Raw genomic sequence first — 20,216 nt, forward strand, 5'->3', positions numbered from 1 at the left:
GTATGAATTGACGATTTGTCCTCATGACAATCCTGTTACTATGTATTTGGAAGTAAGTTTCCTGAAGTGTTAGTGCCTGCAGTTCGCTAACTCTACGTAGGGATGTTATTGCCACTAAAAAGTCAGACTTAAGCGTGAGCATTTGTGGCGTTGCTTTGTGTAGTGATTCGAACGGGGCTTTCATCATCTGTACTAGAACTAAGTTCAGGTTCCATGTTGGTGCTGGCACCATTTTTGGAGGTGCAATTCTTTTTTCCCCTTCTAGGAACCTTTTGACTACATGTGAAGTGAAGAAACTTTTCTCGGTTTTGCCTCTTGTATACGCTACAGTTGCTGCTGAGTGTACTTTTAGTGATGTGTAGCAGAATTTACTTTGTAGTAAATGTGTCAAGTACTTTAGCACAGTTCTTTCTTTTGTAATCTTCTTTGAAAGACGTTTTTAAGGCGCCATTGTGTATATCTTTTCCATTTAGCTGTATAACATTTTCTTGCTGTTGGTTTCCTAGCTTCTCTTGTAACATCCACTGTGCGTTCTGGTAGTTTGAGATGTGCGAATTCTAAGTCCTCAGGAGCCATGCCGTTAGGCCTAAGCTCTCTGGTTCTGGGTGAAGTACTTTCGTGTTTTGTATTGTTAACAACTCCTCTTTTTTGGAAGTTTGTGGATTGTTCCTTGAGACATCTCCATTATTTCTGAGAACCAAGTTTTTCTGGCCCACTGTGGTACAATGAGAATCATTATCATTTTGATGATCCTGCATTTGCTGATCACTTTGTCCAGTAACGGTATTGGGGAAAAAGCGTAAGCAAATATCCCTGACCAGTCTATAAGTTTCGGCATTTTGCATTGTGGGGTGTTGCAAATAGGTTTATTTGTGGTGTCCCCCATTTCCTAAGAATCTTTTGCAGTTCTGTTTGATTTAGTTCCCACTCGTGGGATGATGTTGTTTGTCTGCTCAGTCTGTCTGCTTCTATATTATCTTTTCCTGGTTGGTATATTGCTATCATTTCTATTCCCCTTGGGATTGCCCATCTCCAAATCTCTTGAGCTAGCGTTGTGAGTGTTACAGACTGAGTCCCTCCTTGTTTGTTTATGTAAAACATTATTGTTGTGTTGTCTGTTTGTATCAACACTCTTTTCCAGTAGAGCTCTTTCTGAAAGGCTTTTAAGGCTAAGAATACTGTTTTTAGCTCAAACATATTGATGTGTTTTACTGCAGGCTGCTGTGACCACAATCCCCTCACTTTGAGGTTGTCCCCATCCCATTAGGGACGCATCTGTTGTTATGGTCACTGTTGGAGTTGGTGGTGTGAAAAGTCTCCCCTGTGCTATGCTTGTTTTGTTCCACCATGCCATCTCCTGAAAAACTGTCTTTGTGACAACCACTAGATCCTCCCAACTCCCTGTTGCCTGTGACCATTGTGTCTGGAGCCATTCCTGAGATGGTCTAATGTGTAAACGAATGTTGAGAATCAAATGAATGCATGAGGCCATCATTCCTAGGAATTTCCCCACTGTCCTCACTGTCAGATGATTCCCCTTCTGGTATAGATGAGTCTCCTTCAATAAGGCGGATCTCCTTTTCTCGCTTGGGAATGCTCTCCCTAACACTGTATTTATCTCTGTGCCTAAGAACACCTTAATGTGTTCTGGCTCTGGTGATGATTTCTCCCAATGTATGTTGAAACCCAGTTGACATAGTGCCTCTATCACCTCTTGTTTATGCGTTTTGCAAAGACTGTAAGAGTTTGCTCTTACTAACCAGTCGTCTAAGTAGGGGTAAACATGAATCCCCTACCTTCTGAGATGTGCTGCAACTGCTGCTAGGCACTTTGTAAACACTCTTGGTGCAGATTTTAGACCGAAAGCCAGTACTTTGAATTAGTAGTGTCTTTGTTCACCACAAATCATAATAGCCTCTTGTGTCTTTTGTTCATCGTGATGTGGAAGTATGCATCCTTCAAGTCTATGTCCATGTAATCTCCTTCTTGAAATTGAGGTAGCACCTCTTACAGTGTAGTCATTTTGAATCTTTGTGCCTTTATAAATTTGTTTAGAAACCTTCGGTCTAACATTGGTCGTAATGTTCCGTCTACTTTTGGAATTAGGAAGTATGTTGAATGTACTCCGTTGTTCTTTTCTTTGTGTGGTAAGTCCTTTGCTTTGGTCTCCTATTTGGAGGTTGTTTCGTTAGCTCTATGCAGTAACCGTACTGTATTATGTCTAAAATCCATTTTTCTGAGGTTATTTCCTTCCATTTTTGCAGGAAAACTCTTAGTCTGCCTCCCACCGGAGTGGTATGTTCAGGGAACTGTAAACTAGCAGCTTTCTGTTTTTGTAGCAGTTTTTCTGTGTGTACCCTCACTGCTGTTCTTCATGAGTGTACATTTTTTTGATGCAGTCACTTAGTAGAGGTTAGTTGTCCAGTTCTTTGTGGCTGTCCTCTACCACGGGGTCGCCCTTCAAAGGATTGCCTTCCTTGTTGGTATTGCTAGCCCTGCTACTGTTCCTGCTGCGGACCCTAGCTTGCCCCTTGGTACACTGGCTGGTAACTTTGATGTGAGGTAGCAGGCTGGTGTGTACCTCTCCCTGCTTGTCTCCTTGATGGTGTGCCTCTACACATGCCTCTGAATTGTAGAGCCCCCATGGACCTAGCTGTCTCATTGTCCTTTTTTAATTGATTGAGTTTTTCATCAACCACACTTCCAAACAGTTGTTCCCCATTGAATAGTGAGTTAATGATGTTAGTTTGCACTTCTGGCTTGAAGCCTGATATTCTCAGCCATGCGTACATCCTTTCTGTGATACCAATCATCAATTGTCTGATTGATTTTTCTGCAGCATCTAGGGTTGATTTTAAACATGTATTTGCAATGTTTTTACTCTCTTCTACCAAGTGGCTAGCTCTTCTTTGGAATTGTTCAGTTAGATTATTTAACCATTCTCCCACCTCCTCCCAATGTTGATAAGCATGTCTGTCGCAATGCATTGAAATTAGCTATGCACCATTGATTTGCTGCACTACTTTCTACCTTCCTCCCTACAAGGTCCATCCTCTTGCTTTCTTTGTCTGGAGGGGGTCTCATTGTTGTTGCTAAATTTGCTCTTTTCCTTGATGTGGAAGTAATAATAGAGTCAGCTAGTACAGACCCTCTGATGTATATAGGGTCCTTAGAGGAGTGCTATTATTTCTTTTCTGCTCTTGGTGTGATAGCCTTACATGTTGCAGGTTCCTTGAATGCCTCTTTTCCCTGGTCCAATGCACTTGGCAGCATTGGAAGGAACTGATTTCTTCATTGTGTTGGCATCAAAGTCTCTAATACAAAACATGATTGCGGTTTTTCTTCCTCCCGCTGTACTCCATTAGTTTCTGCTGCTTTTTTAATCATCTGGTTATACATGCCAATGCCATCTGGGGGTGATGGCCTCGAAGGATATGTTTCCACAGCCTCTTAAGGTGATTCAGCGTTGAGATCTTGCCATTGGAGGTCTTGATTGTCCGAGAACGCCGATTCAGCATATGTTTGTTCGTCATCTTCCACGTCTTCTCCGAAGAAGAATGATTCTTCCTCTTCTTCTTCGATCGGCTCAGGTTTTGTCGGCGGTATTAGTTCCTCGACGACCTTTTCGCCTTCAGTACTTGTTGTTTTTGGCGGTATCTTGAATTGTTTCAAGCTTTCGTCAAAGTCTTTTTTACCTTGTAAAATATTAGCAATTTCGGCTTCGAGCCTCTTCCTTTTCTTCTCCATCTCGGCCGCGTGTGTCTTGGCATCGAGACGCCGGTCTGGTCGTCGAAGCTTGCTTGGACCTCTCTTTTTTCGAAGCCGAGACTTCCTATTCCACACTGTCTTTTGACGTTTTTGTCTTTTCCAGAGTCTTTGCCGTTATGGAGTCCTTATCCAAGGATCCTACGGTGTGTTTTTGCTTGGATGCAGCTGGGGTTGGCAAGTGCTTCGTCCCCGAGGCTTTCTTTGAAAGTCTAGAGTCTGATTTTCGAGACTCTACTAGTTTTTTCGAGGTCGACGACTCTCGTACCTTCTTCGAAGTCTTCTTCTCGACCGAAACATCTCTGTCCTCGTCAGCTTCTGACACTTCGGCAAAGTTATCGTCTTCCTCACTGGAGAGGGCCAGGTCTCGCAGCGATGGCGGTGGTCCTTGGCCTTGCATTTTGTAGTCGGCTCGTTGCTGCCTTCCTCTCACCCTCAACGTCTTTGGGGTGAAGACGGAGAACGCATTACAGTCCTCGTTTCTATGATCCAGCGATAGGCAAAGGTTGCAGACCGGATGCTGATCCATCTGAGCGTACTTGTGGTGACAGTTCTTGCAAAACTTAAACGGTGTCTTGTCCATGACCGCGCACAGGAAGACCCCTGCATGCGCAATCTCCGATCGTCGTCGAAAATTTGTTTTTTCACCTTTCCTCAATCTCTGGTCGTTTTGGATTGAAACTTGAAAGACAAACGTTCTACCAGTGTTTTTCTTGGGTTTTTTCCTCATTTTCGTTGATTCTTATTTCCAGTCTTGGGAGCTCCTTCCATATCGTTCCAGACACAACAGCGGAAAAAAAGAATCTGAAGTTGGAGACCAAAGGTTGGAGCTTCCAGAGGAGGCCCATCGACGTCACAGAAGGACACCAAATGGTGATACATGGACGCCCACCAATAAAAAACAAAAACAAAAAAAAAAAAGAAATAAATACTACTATTCGGGACCCAACCACCAGATGGCGGAATAATGCACAGCATGTGAATCCAGAAAAGATTCACGCTGCAAAACTTGTTCTTCTCTTGGATCCTTCTGCTTGCTGATTCCTCACTTCTTGCATCAATAACAAAGCAGTACCTCACAGACAGCAGGTCAAAAGAAATTGACAAGACAAGTAGTACAGCAACACTAATCTGGAAAAATGGCTATCTCTGCAGTGTCCAGACAATAATGCCTGTTGAAGGTATACACTGGCAACCACATCGCCGCACAGCAGATATCCAGCATCAACATACCCCATGAAACTGCAGAAGAGAGAGTCTTAGCTCAGGTTGAATAGACTCTTATTTCCTCAAGAGGCTCATTTTTGCAGGGGCATAGCAAATATTGGTAGACTGGCCGATTCAGTTGTAATCTGTCCGCTTCTGAATCACCTTGCCTTCTTGGAACAAAATGGAGCCAAGGAAATGGGGCCATCTTAGTGAAACTCAAAGGTCTTGCCTATTTAAAAGGCCCCTGTGAGGGTCCAAACAATGTAGCCGTTCCTCCTCTTTCATGATATGAGGAAGTGTGTTGAATGCCGGGAAAAGTAATGAACTGGGCCATATGAAAGGGAGAGACTGGCTTCCGAGCCAACCACAGCACCGAGACCGCCCTCATCGCTGCGACCGATGACATCCGAACCCTGATGGACAACGGAGAAACAGCGGCCCTCATCCTCCTAGACCTCTCCGCGGCATTCGACACTGTCTGCCACCGCACCCTAGTGCAGCGCCTCAGCAACGTCGGAATCCAGGAGAAGGCACTGGAATGGATCATCTCCTTCCTCGACGGAAGAACACAGAGAGTCCGCCTACCACCGTACAAGTCAGAGGCCACCGGAGTCATCTGCGGCGTCCCTCAAGGATCCTCGCTGAGCCCCACCCTCTTCAACGTCTACATGAGCCCCCTCGCGGCCATCGCTCGCCAACACAACCTCAACATCATCTCCTACGCTGACGACACCCAGCTGATTCTCTACCTCACCAACGACCCCACCACCGCCAGAGCCAACCTTCACGAAGGGATGAAAGACGTAGCCGAGTGGATGACAACCAGCCGCCTGAAACTGAACTCAGACAAGACGGAAGTCCTCATCCTGGGCTCCTCGCCCTCCGCCTGGGACGACTCCTGGTGGCCCCCCGCCCTGGGCACCGCACCCAAACCGACGGACCACGCACGCAAACTGGGCTTCATCCTGGACTCCTCCCTCTCCGTGACCAGACAAGTCAACGCCGTCTCCGCATCCTGTTTTCACATCCTGCGCATGCTACGGAAGATCTTCCGGTGGATCCCCACTGAGACCAGGAAGACGGTCACCCAGGTCCTCGTTACCAGCCGACTGGACTACGGCAACGCCCTCTACGCCGGAACCACCGCCAAGCTCCAGAAGAGACTCCAGCGGATCCAGAACACCTCAGCCAGACTCATCCTCGACATCCCCCGTCGCAGCCACATCTCCGGACATCTAAGAGACCTGCACTGGCTCCCCGTCAACAAGAGAATCACCTTCCGTCTCCTCACCCACGCACACAAAGCCCTACACGACCAAAGCCCGAGCTACCTCAACAACCGCCTCAACTTCTACGCTCCCAAACGCCACCTCCGATCGACCAACCACGCCCTCGCCGCCGTCCGCCGCATCCGAAGAGCGACAACAGGAGGAAGGTCCTTCTCCTACCTGGCCGCCAAGACCTGGAACTCCCTCCCGTCCGACCTGCGCCTGACCCAAGACCACCTCTCCTTCAGGAAGAAGCTCAAGACCTGGCTGTTCGAGCAGTAGCAGCACCCCCCCACCCCCCAAGCGCCTTGAGACCCTCCGGGTAAGTAGTGCGCTCTATAAATATCTTTGATTGATTGATTGATTGATTGATTGATCTCAGGCAGAAACAATGCCTTAGTCTGCAGACCCATCTTATCTGGGAAAAATGTGGGTGATAACGCTGAACAGATAAGACAGCTGCTAACTATCACACCTAGACAACATGAATGTACAAAGAAAGACAGTTTTCCTATTCAGAAGTCTCAATGAACTACGCATGGGTTTGAAAGGAGAACACATCAAGAACATGTGCACCAAAGAAGGTTCCATTTAGGTGTAACAAAAGCATAAGAGAGGAAAAAAAAGCAATATCCTCTTCAGAAACCTCATGACAAAAGATTTGAATAGTGATGCCTAATCAGAAAAACAAAGAAAGGCCCATCAAATAACCTTTAACTGCGATCACAGTAAAGCCTTGCCAGGCAAGAGAAAATGCAACATATTCGATAAAGGAATCTTGAGGGAGCCAATACCCACTCCAGCATACCAGGTAGCAAACCTGGACCAATGCCCAGACTAGACATTCTCTAGGCATGAAGGTGGAGCCTCTGGGGGTGTGCGTGCAGGAACTGCCCTTCATGCTGTGAGAGGACTACTGCCCTGAGGACAAAGAGAAGGAATAGGGATAGGTAAAGATCCAAGAACCATACCATAAAAAAATAAAATTAAATGAACTCCATATCACTTGTGCTTGCTCCTGACATAATTTCCTCTTAACACAAGGGATCTGAGGAATGGGAGGGAACAGGAGACGGATGGCCCACCTCACACCAACTGCATTTCCCAGACATCGTTCAGCAGAGACTGCAGGCAGCATAGCTGTAGGCATTACTTGTTCTCATGAGAAACAAAGAGATCCACTGGAGGCCTCTCTAAGAGGTTGATGATAGATTGAGTCATGTAGGGGTGAGTACGCCACTCATGGTGGCAAGTAGCCAGGTGGCACAGAGTGAGGCGGTTTGCCCTCACATTCATGAAACCAGCCAAACGTCATAAGCCTGAGCCCGAGACCACAGTCTTAATGCCCCCAGGGCTGGTATAGGAGATCCCTCCCAAAAAATCAAGGTAATAGCCTAAATGTTCTTTACCCACTGGAGTGGCAGTAAAGCTTTGCGAGTGCCCAGTTCTGTCAAAAAGAGGGGCAACAAGGAGGTTGACAGAAAAACGCAGTTCGAACTGAAGGTGATTCAACACCTGCAATGGTAAAATCAGCTGTTGGAGCCAATCACCGAGGAACAGGAATATACAGCCTCTGACCTGCACAGATGCACTGAGACCAATGGCATGACTTTTGTGAATGTACGAGGCGCTAAAGTCAGCCCAAATGGCAGGACTGTGAATTGGTAGCGAGTGGAGCCCACCACAGACTGCAGTATTTCCCACACTACTGTAGGATTAGTACCTGTAAGTCAAGGAACACATTCTTGCCACCATACTACAGAGCCAGTAACACCTGTGCTACAGATAATATGTTGAACTTTACTTACGGAAGAAGGAGTTCAGAATGTTAAGGTCCACAATGGGACAGAGGCCCCTGTCTTTCCTGAAAACAATTAACTATTGAGAGTATTATCCTTGCTCTAGCTTGGCTGCTGGCACCAACTCTAATGAATATTTGTTCAAATGCGAAAAAGACCTAATGTTGCAGAATGCAAACAGGATCTTCCAAGTTGGCCGAGGTGGAGGGAATGATAGACAGAGGTGGTCCTCGAAGGAGTAAACCCCTGCAAACAATTTGCAGGACCCAGTGGTCATAGTGATGGCTTGCCAATCAAAGTAGTGGGACCAGTGCTAATTTGCATAAATAGGAGTGCCAGGGCCCAAGGTATCACTAAGGAAATCACTGCTGCTTGCACTACCCACTGCCTATGTCAGGGCTGCCAAATGCCTGAACTCAAGGCCTGGACGTGTTGATTATTTTTTTGTGTATATTAAATTGCTGAAGTACAGTGTTCTATCGAAGGTAAAACAGACAGCACCACCATGTGATGGACTGTCATAAAAAAGTGCTGGTATTAAGAATTAAGTGCCAAAGCTGCGCACCAAGAAACACCAGCACAAATTAAGCACCGATGTGTCAGATGATAGGAGAAAGATTGCTGCTGCTGACCTCTATGATCCTTAGAACCACCAAGCCATTTTTGCTGCTTAAAATACTTGTTGGGTGGTTGAACAGGAAGAGAGGGCCAATGTCCCTTTCTCACTGCTCCATCAGGATTCAAGCAAGCCGGGCCGAAGAGGCTGAAATGCCTGAAACCGGTCCCCGGTAGCTTGTCTCCTTTCTGGTGAAGAATTGGCTTTGTAGTTTGGTCTGCCCTGTTCCCATGATGCACTGGGCCAGGGACAGACTAATTTGCATATAGCCAGGTTCTGAGCTGGGATGGGGCAGTGAGATAAATAACGGTGATGGATCAAGCCCTGATCTTTGGACTGGGTAAGAGTGGTCTGCTTAATTCAGACACACTGTTCATCACCACCCCCTTTTCTGTATCGTTTTTGGCCACTATAGGTGTGGCAGGGTATACTCAGACATGAGTCCCTTTCTCACTGCTCAATCAGGATTCAAGCAAGCCGGGCCGAAGAGGCTGAAATGCCAGAAACCGGTCCCCGGTAGCTTGTCTCCTTTCTGGTGAAGAATTGGCTTTGTAGTTTGGTCTGCCCTGTTCCCATGATGCACTGGGCCAGGGACAGACTAATTTGCATATAGCCAGGTTCTGAGCTGGGATGGGGCAGTGAGATAAATAACGGTGATGGATCAAGCCCTGATCTTTGGACTGGGTAAGAGTGGTCTGCTTAATTCAGACACTCTGTTCATCACCACCCCCTTTTCTGTATCGTTTTTGGCCACTATAGGTGTGGCAGGGTATACTCAGACATGAGTCCCTTTCTCACTGCTCCATCAGGATTCAAGCAAGCCGGGCCGAAGAGGCTGAAATGCCAGAAACCGGTCCCCGGTAGCTTGTCTCCTTTCTGGTGAAGAATTGGCTTTGTAGTTTGGTCTGCCCTGTTCCCATGATGCACTGGGCCAGGGACAGACTAATTTGCATATAGCCAGGTTCTGAGCTGGGATGGGGCAGTGAGATAAATAACGGTGATGGATCAAGCCCTGATCTTTGGACTGGGTAAGAGTGGTCTGCTTAATTCAGACACTCTGTTCATCACCACCCCCTTTTCTGTATCGTTTTTGGCCACTATAGGTGTGGCAGGGTATACTCAGACATGAGTCCCTTTCTCACTGCTCCATCAGGATTCAAGCAAGCCGGGCCGAAGAGGCTGAAATGCCAGAAACCGGTCCCCGGTAGCTTGTCTCCTTTCTGGTGAAGAATTGGCTTTGTAGTTTGGTCTGCCCTGTTCCCATGATGCACTGGGCCAGGGACAGACTAATTTGCATATAGCCAGGTTCTGAGCTGGGATGGGGCAGTGAGATAAATAACGGTGATGGATCAAGCCCTGATCTTTGGACTGGGTAAGAGTGGTCTGCTTAATTCAGACACTCTGTTCATCACCACCCCCTTTTCTGTATCGTTTTTGGCCACTATAGGTGTGGCAGGGTATACTCAGACATGAGTCCCTTTCTCACTGCTCCATCAGGATTCAAGCAAGCCGGGCCGAAGAGGCTGAAATGCCAGAAACCGGTCCCCGGTAGCTTGTCTCCTTTCTGGTGAAGAATTGGCTTTGTAGTTTGGTCTGCCCTGTTCCCATGATGCACTGGGCCAGGGACAGACTAATTTGCATATAGCCAGGTTCTGAGCTGGGATGGGGCAGTGAGATAAATAACGGTGATGGATCAAGCCCTGATCTTTGGACTGGGTAAGAGTGGTCTGCTTAATTCAGACACTCTGTTCATCACCACCCCCTTTTCTGTATCGTTTTTGGCCACTATAGGTGTGGCAGGGTATACTCAGACATGAGTCCCTTTCTCACTGCTCCATCAGGATTCAAGCAAGCCGGGCCGAAGAGGCTGAAATGCCAGAAACCGGTCCCCGGTAGCTTGTCTCCTTTCTGGTGAAGAATTGGCTTTGTAGTTTGGTCTGCCCTGTTCCCATGATGCACTGGGCCAGGGACAGACTAATTTGCATATAGCCAGGTTCTGAGCTGGGATGGGGCAGTGAGATAAATAACGGTGATGGATCAAGCCCTGATCTTTGGACTGGGTAAGAGTGGTCTGCTTAATTCAGACACTCTGTTCATCACCACCCCCTTTTCTGTAATGTCTCTGAAAGGGCATGCCTCAGGAACAAATCTGACATTTCCAATATTATTAGTCGAATTGGCACACCAGAGAAGCCAGACCCAAACATCGCCACCAGGCTGACCTTTTTTTGAAGCGCTATAAAGCCTTAGTACTTAAGAGGTGGGCACCAACAAACGGCACGTCCTTAGGAATGACTGGCATCCCCCGAAATTCAGATTGAGTGCACCTAGGCATGGTGACGGATGGTGACAGAGAAACCCTTTGTCCGGCAGCGGTCAACAGTGCCTAGATCAGAGCAGCATGGAGTATCCCCTTGCCTGCTTTCTGCCCACCACGTCAAATTGTGACAAAAAGATCACATAGGTCATCAGAATGACTAGGGATAAACATCTGTGCCATCTCCCACAAGGCATTGAAATACTAGGCCAAAATGCAAGTTGTATTAGTTAAGTGAAGAGCAAGGTTCGCCAACGAAAATATTTCTGTCTTCTATGTCTTAGAAGACAGGTGACTTTTCAAGAACTTTAGATCCATAGGAGCAGGACAATGATGGCATGCCACCTGGTGACTGAACCATATGCAGAAGCTAGTTTGCTCAGGTTACTAAGAAGGGGTCAATCATGGCATTTTTAAAGGGCAACTATGGGTTCAGTGGCAGAGGAGTAGACTAGACTGGAGAATCTCTCTGAGAAGATATGATTTGCTTTCCTCAATGGCAAGATTAGCTCAAGTACTTCTGCAACATTGCACAGCACTGCAGTAAACGAAGGCACCTCCACATTAGACGAAGATTCCAAGTCATTGCCATTCTGAGGGGTCAAATAATCAACTGTATCTATGCTCTTATGAGGGAAGCAAATACACTTCGCAGTACTGTCACTGTTATTGTGATGGATCACAGGAGGCTCAGAATTTCGATCAGAATCCGATCAGAACAGTCTTCCCTATCTGCCATAGTATTCATCACGAAGCAGGACCCGGTAATACATCTTTTAAAAACTATTGTGTCTTCTGCCTAGATCTGAAGAGGTTAGAATTTGTCTATGGGAAAACTGGTTAGGTCATAAGCCTAATCCAAAGCCAGTACTATTGGCACCGCTGGTGGAAGCCAGGACATTGAACAATGCATAGATCAAAGAATGTAGTGGAGACAGTGCCAAAGCTGGATCTGGAGGAATGGTGCGGACTGGGGCAGGGCCAGAAGGAGCTGGCGAAAGGTCACGCAAGTGCATTGGAGGGAGACTGGGGAGAAAGCTTCTGAAATAATGCAAGTGTTTCCTGGGTAAAGACCACCCGGTAAGTGTGGTCAACAGAAGGGGCTGGGTAAGCTGGCAGCAAATCTTCAAGTTCTGTGAACATCCCAACTTCAGTACCGAGGGAGCAGAACTCTCAGCTGGACAATCTACCTCTGGATTAGGAACAGCCCGTGAAACCAAAGGGTCGCTTCTGCTCAAGCTGTGACCCTAGGATGACTTCTCCTTGGAAGAGGCATGCTTGGAGGACTTACTGGTCAAAGATGAACCTGGTGTGATACCTAGTTGTGGAGTAGTGCCATCTGCCCCACCACTAATCCTGGCTTAAGCCATAAACTGTTTCGCTTCTTACTGCTTTATGGCCTTTGCATAGCTATGAAAGTGGCTTTGTTTCGATCCTGACAACTTTGGAGGGGACATCTTCCCGAAAACATTGCACATTTCACAATCTAAACAGAAAGTTCAGAGGATCAGTATCCAAGGACAGAGAAAAAAGAACTACCGTCAGGTGCCTTGTGAGATTCCATTATATATGTCTAGGAGGGGGGCAAAACTGAGCTATGGCACGACCTACCACACTAGGAGAGCTGTTAGACTCCAGTTCCAGTATAGTACCTATGAGGGTTTAAGAGGGGAAGAATCTGCAGGTACAGTATCCATCAGAAATCTTATTTCTTACTAGATGGATTGCTATCATTTGATACTAATGCTACTATTGTTTATTTTAATTTCAGTAGGGAGCACAGGGGAGTTTAATTACGCTTTAAGCAATCTGTAAAGGGCAAACCCACATATTAAAATGAGAAAAGATCCCTCTTGCTTTAGAGTTAAGCCAAAAATGGAGGCATTACACAACAGTGTTATTTCTTTCCATCCTTCCTGGTGTTCTGATCAGAGATAATGTTATTTGGATTAAGAATTCAGTTTTAAGAAATGGCATGCAAAAGATGTTGCACTGATTGCTATAAAAAGGTAAATGCAGTTCCTTTATCTTAGATGTTATTAATCAGTATGAAGACCCCACTTACCTATCTCTATTGTATCCTACTTCTGCTGTTGCATTTGGGGAAGGAATGAGCAGATCAACCACCCCTGTTTCAAGTTCCTTCAAATAAAAACAGAAATTATATATTATGCTCTAATATTAATTTATAAAACTTCTTCACATATGTTCCAGATTTTCCATTGCTATAAAATATTTATACAGCTCATCTTATTCTTTGGAAAGTGTAATGTTGATCACAGAATAAAACATTAAATAGTACATAGGGCTAGTCAATGATTATTAAGAAGTTGCTGAAAATGTTGATATACTAATCAAAATCGTGCTCCAGTAGACAAAAATATGGGGTGCTTTATTTTCTATGCATGGTAAATCTTCAAATGGAGACAAATGAGACAGGACAAGAAAACCCTAATTTTATCCACAATAGTCAGAAGGATTTTGTTACTTACCCTGTAAGAATCTGTTCTTGGAATGTAGTGCTGTACATTCAAATGCTTTGCATAAGTCCACCATCTAGTGTTGGGCTCGGATGATTACAAGCTGTTTCTGTTTGAATACGTTTCTTAGAGTCACGAGATTGTGTGACTCATCCTGTTGGTGATAGTGCGCATGGGCATCGACTCCATTGTTAGATTGTTTTGCGGCAGGTGGGTGAGAATGGAGTTGCAGTAAGTTTCAGGAATGTGATGCCCATGCAAATAATGTAAATTAAAGTAAATAAACTGCAACATACACAGGCTTCTGGGGAGGAGGGGGTGCATGTGAATCTACAGCACTACATGCCAAGAACAGATGCTTACAGGGGAAGTAACAATCAGTTTGAGGCATGTGTGCTGTACATACTCATGGGCAGGAAAGAAGGCTTAGTACGCAACACCACTTTGTCCGGATGGACAGAAAGGAAAGGGGGTGTACATGAAAGAACCTGGTGCTCACTCATTCTCCTGGCAGAGGTGATGGCAACCAGGAAAGCAGTCTTCAAAGTCAGAAGGCGAAGAGGACAGTTGTGAAGTGGCTCAAAGGGAGCGCACATCAGAAACGTAAGAACCAGGTTCAAGTCCCACTGAGGCATCACAAACGGAACAGGAGGGAATGTGTGAGTGATGCCCTTTAGAAATCTATTTACAATAGGGGACTTGAACAAAGAAGGATGATCAGGCAGCCTCAGAAAGGCTGAAAGGGCAGAAAGGTAGCCCTTGATAGTGCCCAGAGCAGAGCCCTGCTGGGCAAGAGAAAGAAGGAAGAGAAGAACATCAGAAAGAGGGGCAGCAAGAGGATCCACAGCCTTTGCTGTGCACCATGCTACAAATCTGTTCCACCTGCAGGCGTATACCAACTTTGTGGAGGGACGCCTGGCTGCCAGAATGACATTACAGATTTCAGGAGGCAAGTCAAATGGCCGCAACTGTCGCCGCTCAATCTCCAAGCATGGAGGTGGAGACTGGACAGGTTCGGGTGGAGGACCGTCCCCTGCTGCTGCAAGAGAAGGTCTTCCTGAAGAGGCAGACGAACCGGGGGATCGACTGACATACTGAGTAGCTCTGGATATCAGTACCTTCGTGCCCAGTCCGGAGCCACAAGGATGACTTGGGCCCGGTCGCGTTTGATCTTCTTCAGCACTCTGGGCAGAAGTGGTATAGGCGGAAAGGTGTACAACAGACCGCAACTCCACTCGCGACGAAAAGCGTCTCCGAATGAGTGCCGCCTTGGAAATTCCAACGCGCAGAACTAATGACATTGCGCGTTCTCTTCGGTGGTGAATAGATCTAACCAAGGCTCTCCCCACTGCTGAAAGAGGCCTTGCGACACGTCCGAGTTCAGACGCCATTCGTGATCCATCATGCACCGGCGGCTGAGCTCGTCCGCCCTGGCGTTCAGAGAACCTGCCAGGTGTGGAACCACCAGGGTCACGCCCTGATGCACAAGTTACTACTTGTGCAACGATATATCTGTAAGAGACATTAGTTAGTATTAGATTCCTTACCCTAGAATATCCCCAGGCGTCAGACTGGATCTGGAAATTTTTGCGTAGCAGTACCCTTGCGCGTCGGTAGGCGTCGTCTGTGGCTCCGCGTCCGTCATCGGCATCGTGGGCGCCATGATGACGTCGTCGGAGTACTTAGACGCCGCCTCCACATGCTGACGTCAGTTCTTAGACACAGCTTTTCCGCGCCAGAAACGCAGAGCCATGTTAAAAACCAACACTGGTGCCATTGAAACTAGGGCCCTGAAAGGGGGTAACCCTAACCCTAGATATTGGTTCGCAGAACGGGTAGGATGGGTGGGTCGGTAAGGAATCTAATACTAACTAATGTCTCTTACAGATATATCGTTACACAAGTAGTAACTTGTGCATCTGAAAGAGACACGTTAGTATTAGATTCCTTACCCTAGAATAGATACCCCAGCAATACCAACCCCGGTGGTGGGTCTGCGAACCAATAATCACACCAGAAAGTCCTGGAGGATGGAACGGCCAAAGAAGCCATCCCTCCGGACTTGGCTGTCCAGGCAGTAGTGTCTTGCAAACGTGTGCAGCGATGCCCACGTAGCTGCCTGACAGATGTCTTGTAAGGGCACTCCCCTGCCCAGGGCAGTGGTAGTCGCCGTGGCTCGGGTGTAATGAGCCCGCAATCCAACAGGGCGCTCCTTTTTAGCCAAGGAGTAACATGCCTGGATGCACAAGATGATCCACCGGGAGATGGTCCTCTTGTGCACCGCTTTCCCCTTCTTAGCGCCCACGTAACCAACAAAGAGTTGGTCATCCACCCGGAACTGGCGTGTGCGATCCAAGTAGAATGAGAGCGCACGTTTTGGGTACAGACGGTGGAGCCGCTCTTCCTCTTTAGAGGGATGCGGTGGCGGAAAGAAGGTAGGCAAGGTGATAGACTGCCCGATGTGGAAGGCCGTGACAACCTTGGGCAGGAAAGAAGGCTTAGTACGCAACACCACTTTGTCCGGATGGACAGAAAGGAAAGGTGGAGTACAAGAAAGGGCCTGGAGCTCACTCACTCTCCTGGCAGAGGTGATGGCAACCAGGAAAGCAGTCTTCAAAGTCAGAAGGCGAAGAGGACAGTTGTGAAGTGGATCAAAGGGAGCGCACATCAGAAACGTAAGAACCAGGGTCAAGTCCCACTGAGGCATCACAAACGGAACAGGAGGGAATGTGTGAGTGATGCCCTTTAGAAATCTATTTACAATAGGGGACTTGAACAAAGAAGGTTGTTCAGGCAGCCTCAGAAAGGCTGAAAGGGCAGAAATGTAGCCCTTGATAGTGCCCAGAGCAGAGCCCTGCTGGGCAAGAGAAAGAAGGAAGAGAAGAACCTCAGAAAGAGGGGCAGCAAGAGGATCCACAGTCTTTGCTGTGCACCATGCCCCAAATCTGTTCCACCTGCAGGCGTATAACGACTTTGTGGAGGGACGCCTGGCTGCCAGAATGACGTTACAGGCTTCAGGAGGCAAGTCAAATGGCCTCAACTGTCGCCGCTCAATCTCCAAGCATGGAGGTGGAGACTGGACAGGTTCGGGTGGAGGACCGTCCCCTGCTGCTGCGACAGAAGGTCCTCCTGAAGAGGCAGACGTACCGGGGGATCGACTGACATACTGAGTAGCTCTGGATACCAGTACCTTCGAGCCCAGTCCGGAGCAACAAGGATGACTTGGGCCCGGTCGCGCTTGATCTTCTTCAGCACTCTGGGCAGAAGTGGTATAGGCGGAAAGGCGTACAGTAGACCGCAACTCCACTCGCGATGAAAAGCGTCTCCGAGCGAGTGCCGCCTTGGAAATTCCAACGCGCAGAACTGATGACATTGCGCGTTCTCTTCGGTGGCGAATAGATCTAACCAAAGCTCTCCCCATTGCTGAAAGAGACCTTGCGCCATGTCCGAGTTCAGACGCCATTCGTGATCCATCATGCACATACGGCTGAGCTCGTCCGCCCTGGCGTTCAGAGAACCTGCCAGGTGTTGAGCCACTAGGGTCACGCCCTGGCGTTCCAGCTATTGCCAGAGGCGCAGAGCCTCCTGGCAAAGGGTCCACGACCCCACCCTGCCCTGTTTGTTGCAGTACCACATGGCGGTGGTGTTGTCCGTGAACACCTGCACTACACTACCCCGGACAGAGGGGAGGAATGCTTTCAGTGCTAGAGGAATCGGCCGTAACTCCAACAGGTTGATGTGGAGCTGGGCCTCCGCCGGAGACCAGAGGCCTCTGATCTCCGCCTCTCCCATGTGGCCTCCCCAGCCCTGGAGGGACGCATCCGCCACAACTACGTGCTCCGGTTGGGGAAGGGAGAGGGATCTGCCGCTGACCCAATTGCGGTCCGTGAGCCACCACTGCAGCTGTCTCGCAGTGCCCTCCGAGATCAGGACGTGGTCGGATAGGTTGCCCTGATGCTGGGCCCACTGAAACTTCAGGTCCCACTGCAGAGCCCGCATCCGCCACCTGGCGTGATGCACCAGCGGGATGCAGGAGGCCATCAGCCCCAGAAGCCGCAGTGTCAACCTGACCGAGACCCGGGACAAAGGCTGAAAGAGTGGAATGAGAGCCTGAATGTCCCGAACCCGCTGTTCGGGAGGATAAACCCAAAACTGCACCGAGTCGAGAACCGCTCCGATGAAGAGGAGCTTCTGAGAGGGACACAGGTGTGACTTCGGCACATTGATGGAAAACCTCAGCAGGTGCAGGAGGTCGGCCGTCGTCTGGAGGTGGCTGATGACTGTTTGGGGCGAGCCCGCCTTCAACAACCAGTCGTCGAGGTAGGGGAAGACTGAAACCCCTAACCTGCGCAGATGAGCTGCGACCACCGCCATCACCTTCGTGAACACCCGTAGGGCGCTGGTAAGGCCGAAGGGGAGCACGGTAAACTGAAAGTGCTCGTGGCCTACCATGAACCGCAGGTAACGCCGGTGGGCCGGCAGGACGGGGATGTGGAAATAAGCGTCCTGCAAGTCCAACGCTACCATCCAGTCTCCTGGGTCCAGGGCAGCTAAGACCTGAGCCAGTGTCAGCATCTTGAACTTCTCCTTCCGGAGGAAGCCGTTGACGTTCCGTAGGTCCAAGATAGGGCGTAGGCCCCCTTTACCCTTCTTGGGTACCAGAAAGTAGTGGGAGTAGCAACCACACCCTACTTCTGGCCCAGGAACGCGCTCAATGACCCCCTTGGCCTAGAGGGCCGTAACTTCCTCCTGCAGAAGTCGCAAATGATCCCCCGATACGCGGTGATATTGCGGTGGCATGGCTGGAGGGGTCGCCTCGAAGAAGGAGGGAGTAGCACCTTTGGACGATTTGCAGGACCCACCTGTCCGAAGTGACGGTGCGCCAGTGGAAGAGGTGATGGCGAACCCTGCCCCCACTGGTGTCACATGGGCCTGAAAGCACGGACTAGGAGGGTTTTGAGGCGGATGCTGCGGGGGAAGGTGTGGACTGACCTCGCCGTTGTCCCCGACCGCCTCCACGGCAGTTTCCACGGCCGCCACCGCGTTAGATGTTAGACTGCGGTGCGTGGCTGGCAGCACGTGTGGGGGCGCCCCTTCCTTGGCCACGAAAGGAGAGAAAGGCACCCGATTGCTGGCGTGGGGCCGAGAGGCCCAAGGACCTGGCCGTAGCCCTGGAGTCCTTAAAGCGCTCAAGCGCATGGTCTGTCTTGTCGCTAAAAAGGTGACTGCCATCAAACGGCATGTCCATGAGAGTATTCTGGACATCAGCCGAGAAGTTGGCGGATCTCAACAAGGCGTTGCGATGATTCGCCACCGTCGTTGCCATCGCTCTCCCCAGTGAGTCGGTGGTATCCAGTCCACACCGGATAGAATATCGTGCTGCATCCCTGCCTTCCACAAGGGCCTGGCCGAGTTTAGCCCGTACCTCCAACGGGCATTCTGGCAGCACTTCCGCGACCGTGTCCCACAGAGAGTGGGTGAGGCGGCCCAAGAGGCATGCGGTGTTGGAAGACCGCAGTCCCAGACTCAGGGAGGAGAATATCTTTTTGCCATACTGCTCATACCTCTTGGATTCCTTGTCAGGCGGAGCCGACGGGAATGCGGTCTGGGAATTTGAGGCCTGGATGACCAGGCTCTCGGGGGTGGGTGGACAGAAAACTTGGCTCGCCCGGGGCCGGGCGGTGGCGTCTGGCCACGTTCCTATATACAGGCGAACCTGTAGCGGGCCTGGACCAGGTGCCCATCGTTAAACGGCTGCAGAGGCTCAGCTGAGCATGACTGCGGTTTAAGGACCTCAGTGAGGAGGTTAGTCCTCATGGCCGCGACAGGGAGCTCAAGGGCCAAGGCCTTGGCCGCCCGCGTCAACAACCACACTGTAGGTTGCCCCCTCCTCCGTAGCCACGGTAGGAGGTGAGACAAAACCAGTGTCTAGTGAGGTGTCCAGACCACTGGCATCCCCAAGTCCACCTGTCCAGTCCTCCTGGGACTGACACTCCCGTGTCAGAGGGTCCTCAGACCCCTCCCAATACTCCTCATCACCCATCTCCTGAAAATCAGGGTTGGCAACGGATGGGGCCGGTTAGTTGAAGTAGAACTCCCCAATCGACGTCGAGAGCGGCCGCCGGAACCGGATCTAGGGAGGTATCGGGGACGGCGCCGCCCGAAGACGGCGCCGGAGGTGACACCTGTGGGGCCGGCGAGGTTGTCAGGTCGACCGGCGACGACCCGGATACGGAAGAGGATCCAGTGGGGCCCTGCGGCGCCGAGCCCGAAGGCGCCGTCGGGCCGGAGCACCCGACGGCGTCGGGGCCGAAGCCCCCGACCCACTAGGGCCCCCAGACGGGTCCGCTGGGTCCGAAAGCGCCGCGGAACCCGCAGGAGGAGTGAGGGACCACATGGCCATGAGGAAGCGCTCGATCTCCTCCGGCGTCGCGTGCTGCCCAGCGACCGGAGGGTATGGGGCAGGCGCGACGCCCGGGACTCCGACGGAGCCGCGTGAGCGGTGTCACCCGAACCCCCGGCCGCGTCGCGCGAGTGTCGGAAGAGCGATGACGTCTCTTCGATTTCTTGTGCTTACCTGACGACTTCGAACCTGAGGAGTGATGTCGACTCCCGGAGCTGTGATGGCTCTGATCCCGCAATCGGTCCCTCGACCTCCGTCCGGACCGGGACCTCTCACGGCGCGGGGCCGACAGCCGGAGTTCGTGCCGCTTGCGGGACCGCTCCCGCCTAGCTTTCGACGTCAGGGCCCGGCAGTCGGAG

The 20,216-nt window shown here is 49.7% G+C and overlaps 1 protein-coding gene across 6 annotated transcripts in view; it reads right to left on the reverse strand.

Moving 5' to 3' along the window:
* Positions 1–20,216, reverse strand: part of HERC1 (HECT and RLD domain containing E3 ubiquitin protein ligase family member 1) — a 2,088,313-nt gene that overhangs the window by 80,014 nt on the left and 1,988,083 nt on the right. For all 6 annotated transcript variants that reach the window (XM_078685198.1, XM_078685199.1, XM_078685195.1 and 3 more), the window contains exon 74: positions 13,040–13,116. In XM_078685198.1, coding sequence (XP_078541324.1) covers positions 13,040–13,116 — 77 coding nt within the window. The remainder of the gene's footprint in view (positions 1–13,039; positions 13,117–20,216) is intronic.

Source organism: Lissotriton helveticus, chromosome 3_2 (genome assembly GCF_964261635.1).
Source record: "Lissotriton helveticus chromosome 3_2, aLisHel1.1, whole genome shotgun sequence".
Lineage (NCBI taxonomy): Eukaryota > Metazoa > Chordata > Amphibia > Caudata > Salamandridae > Lissotriton > Lissotriton helveticus.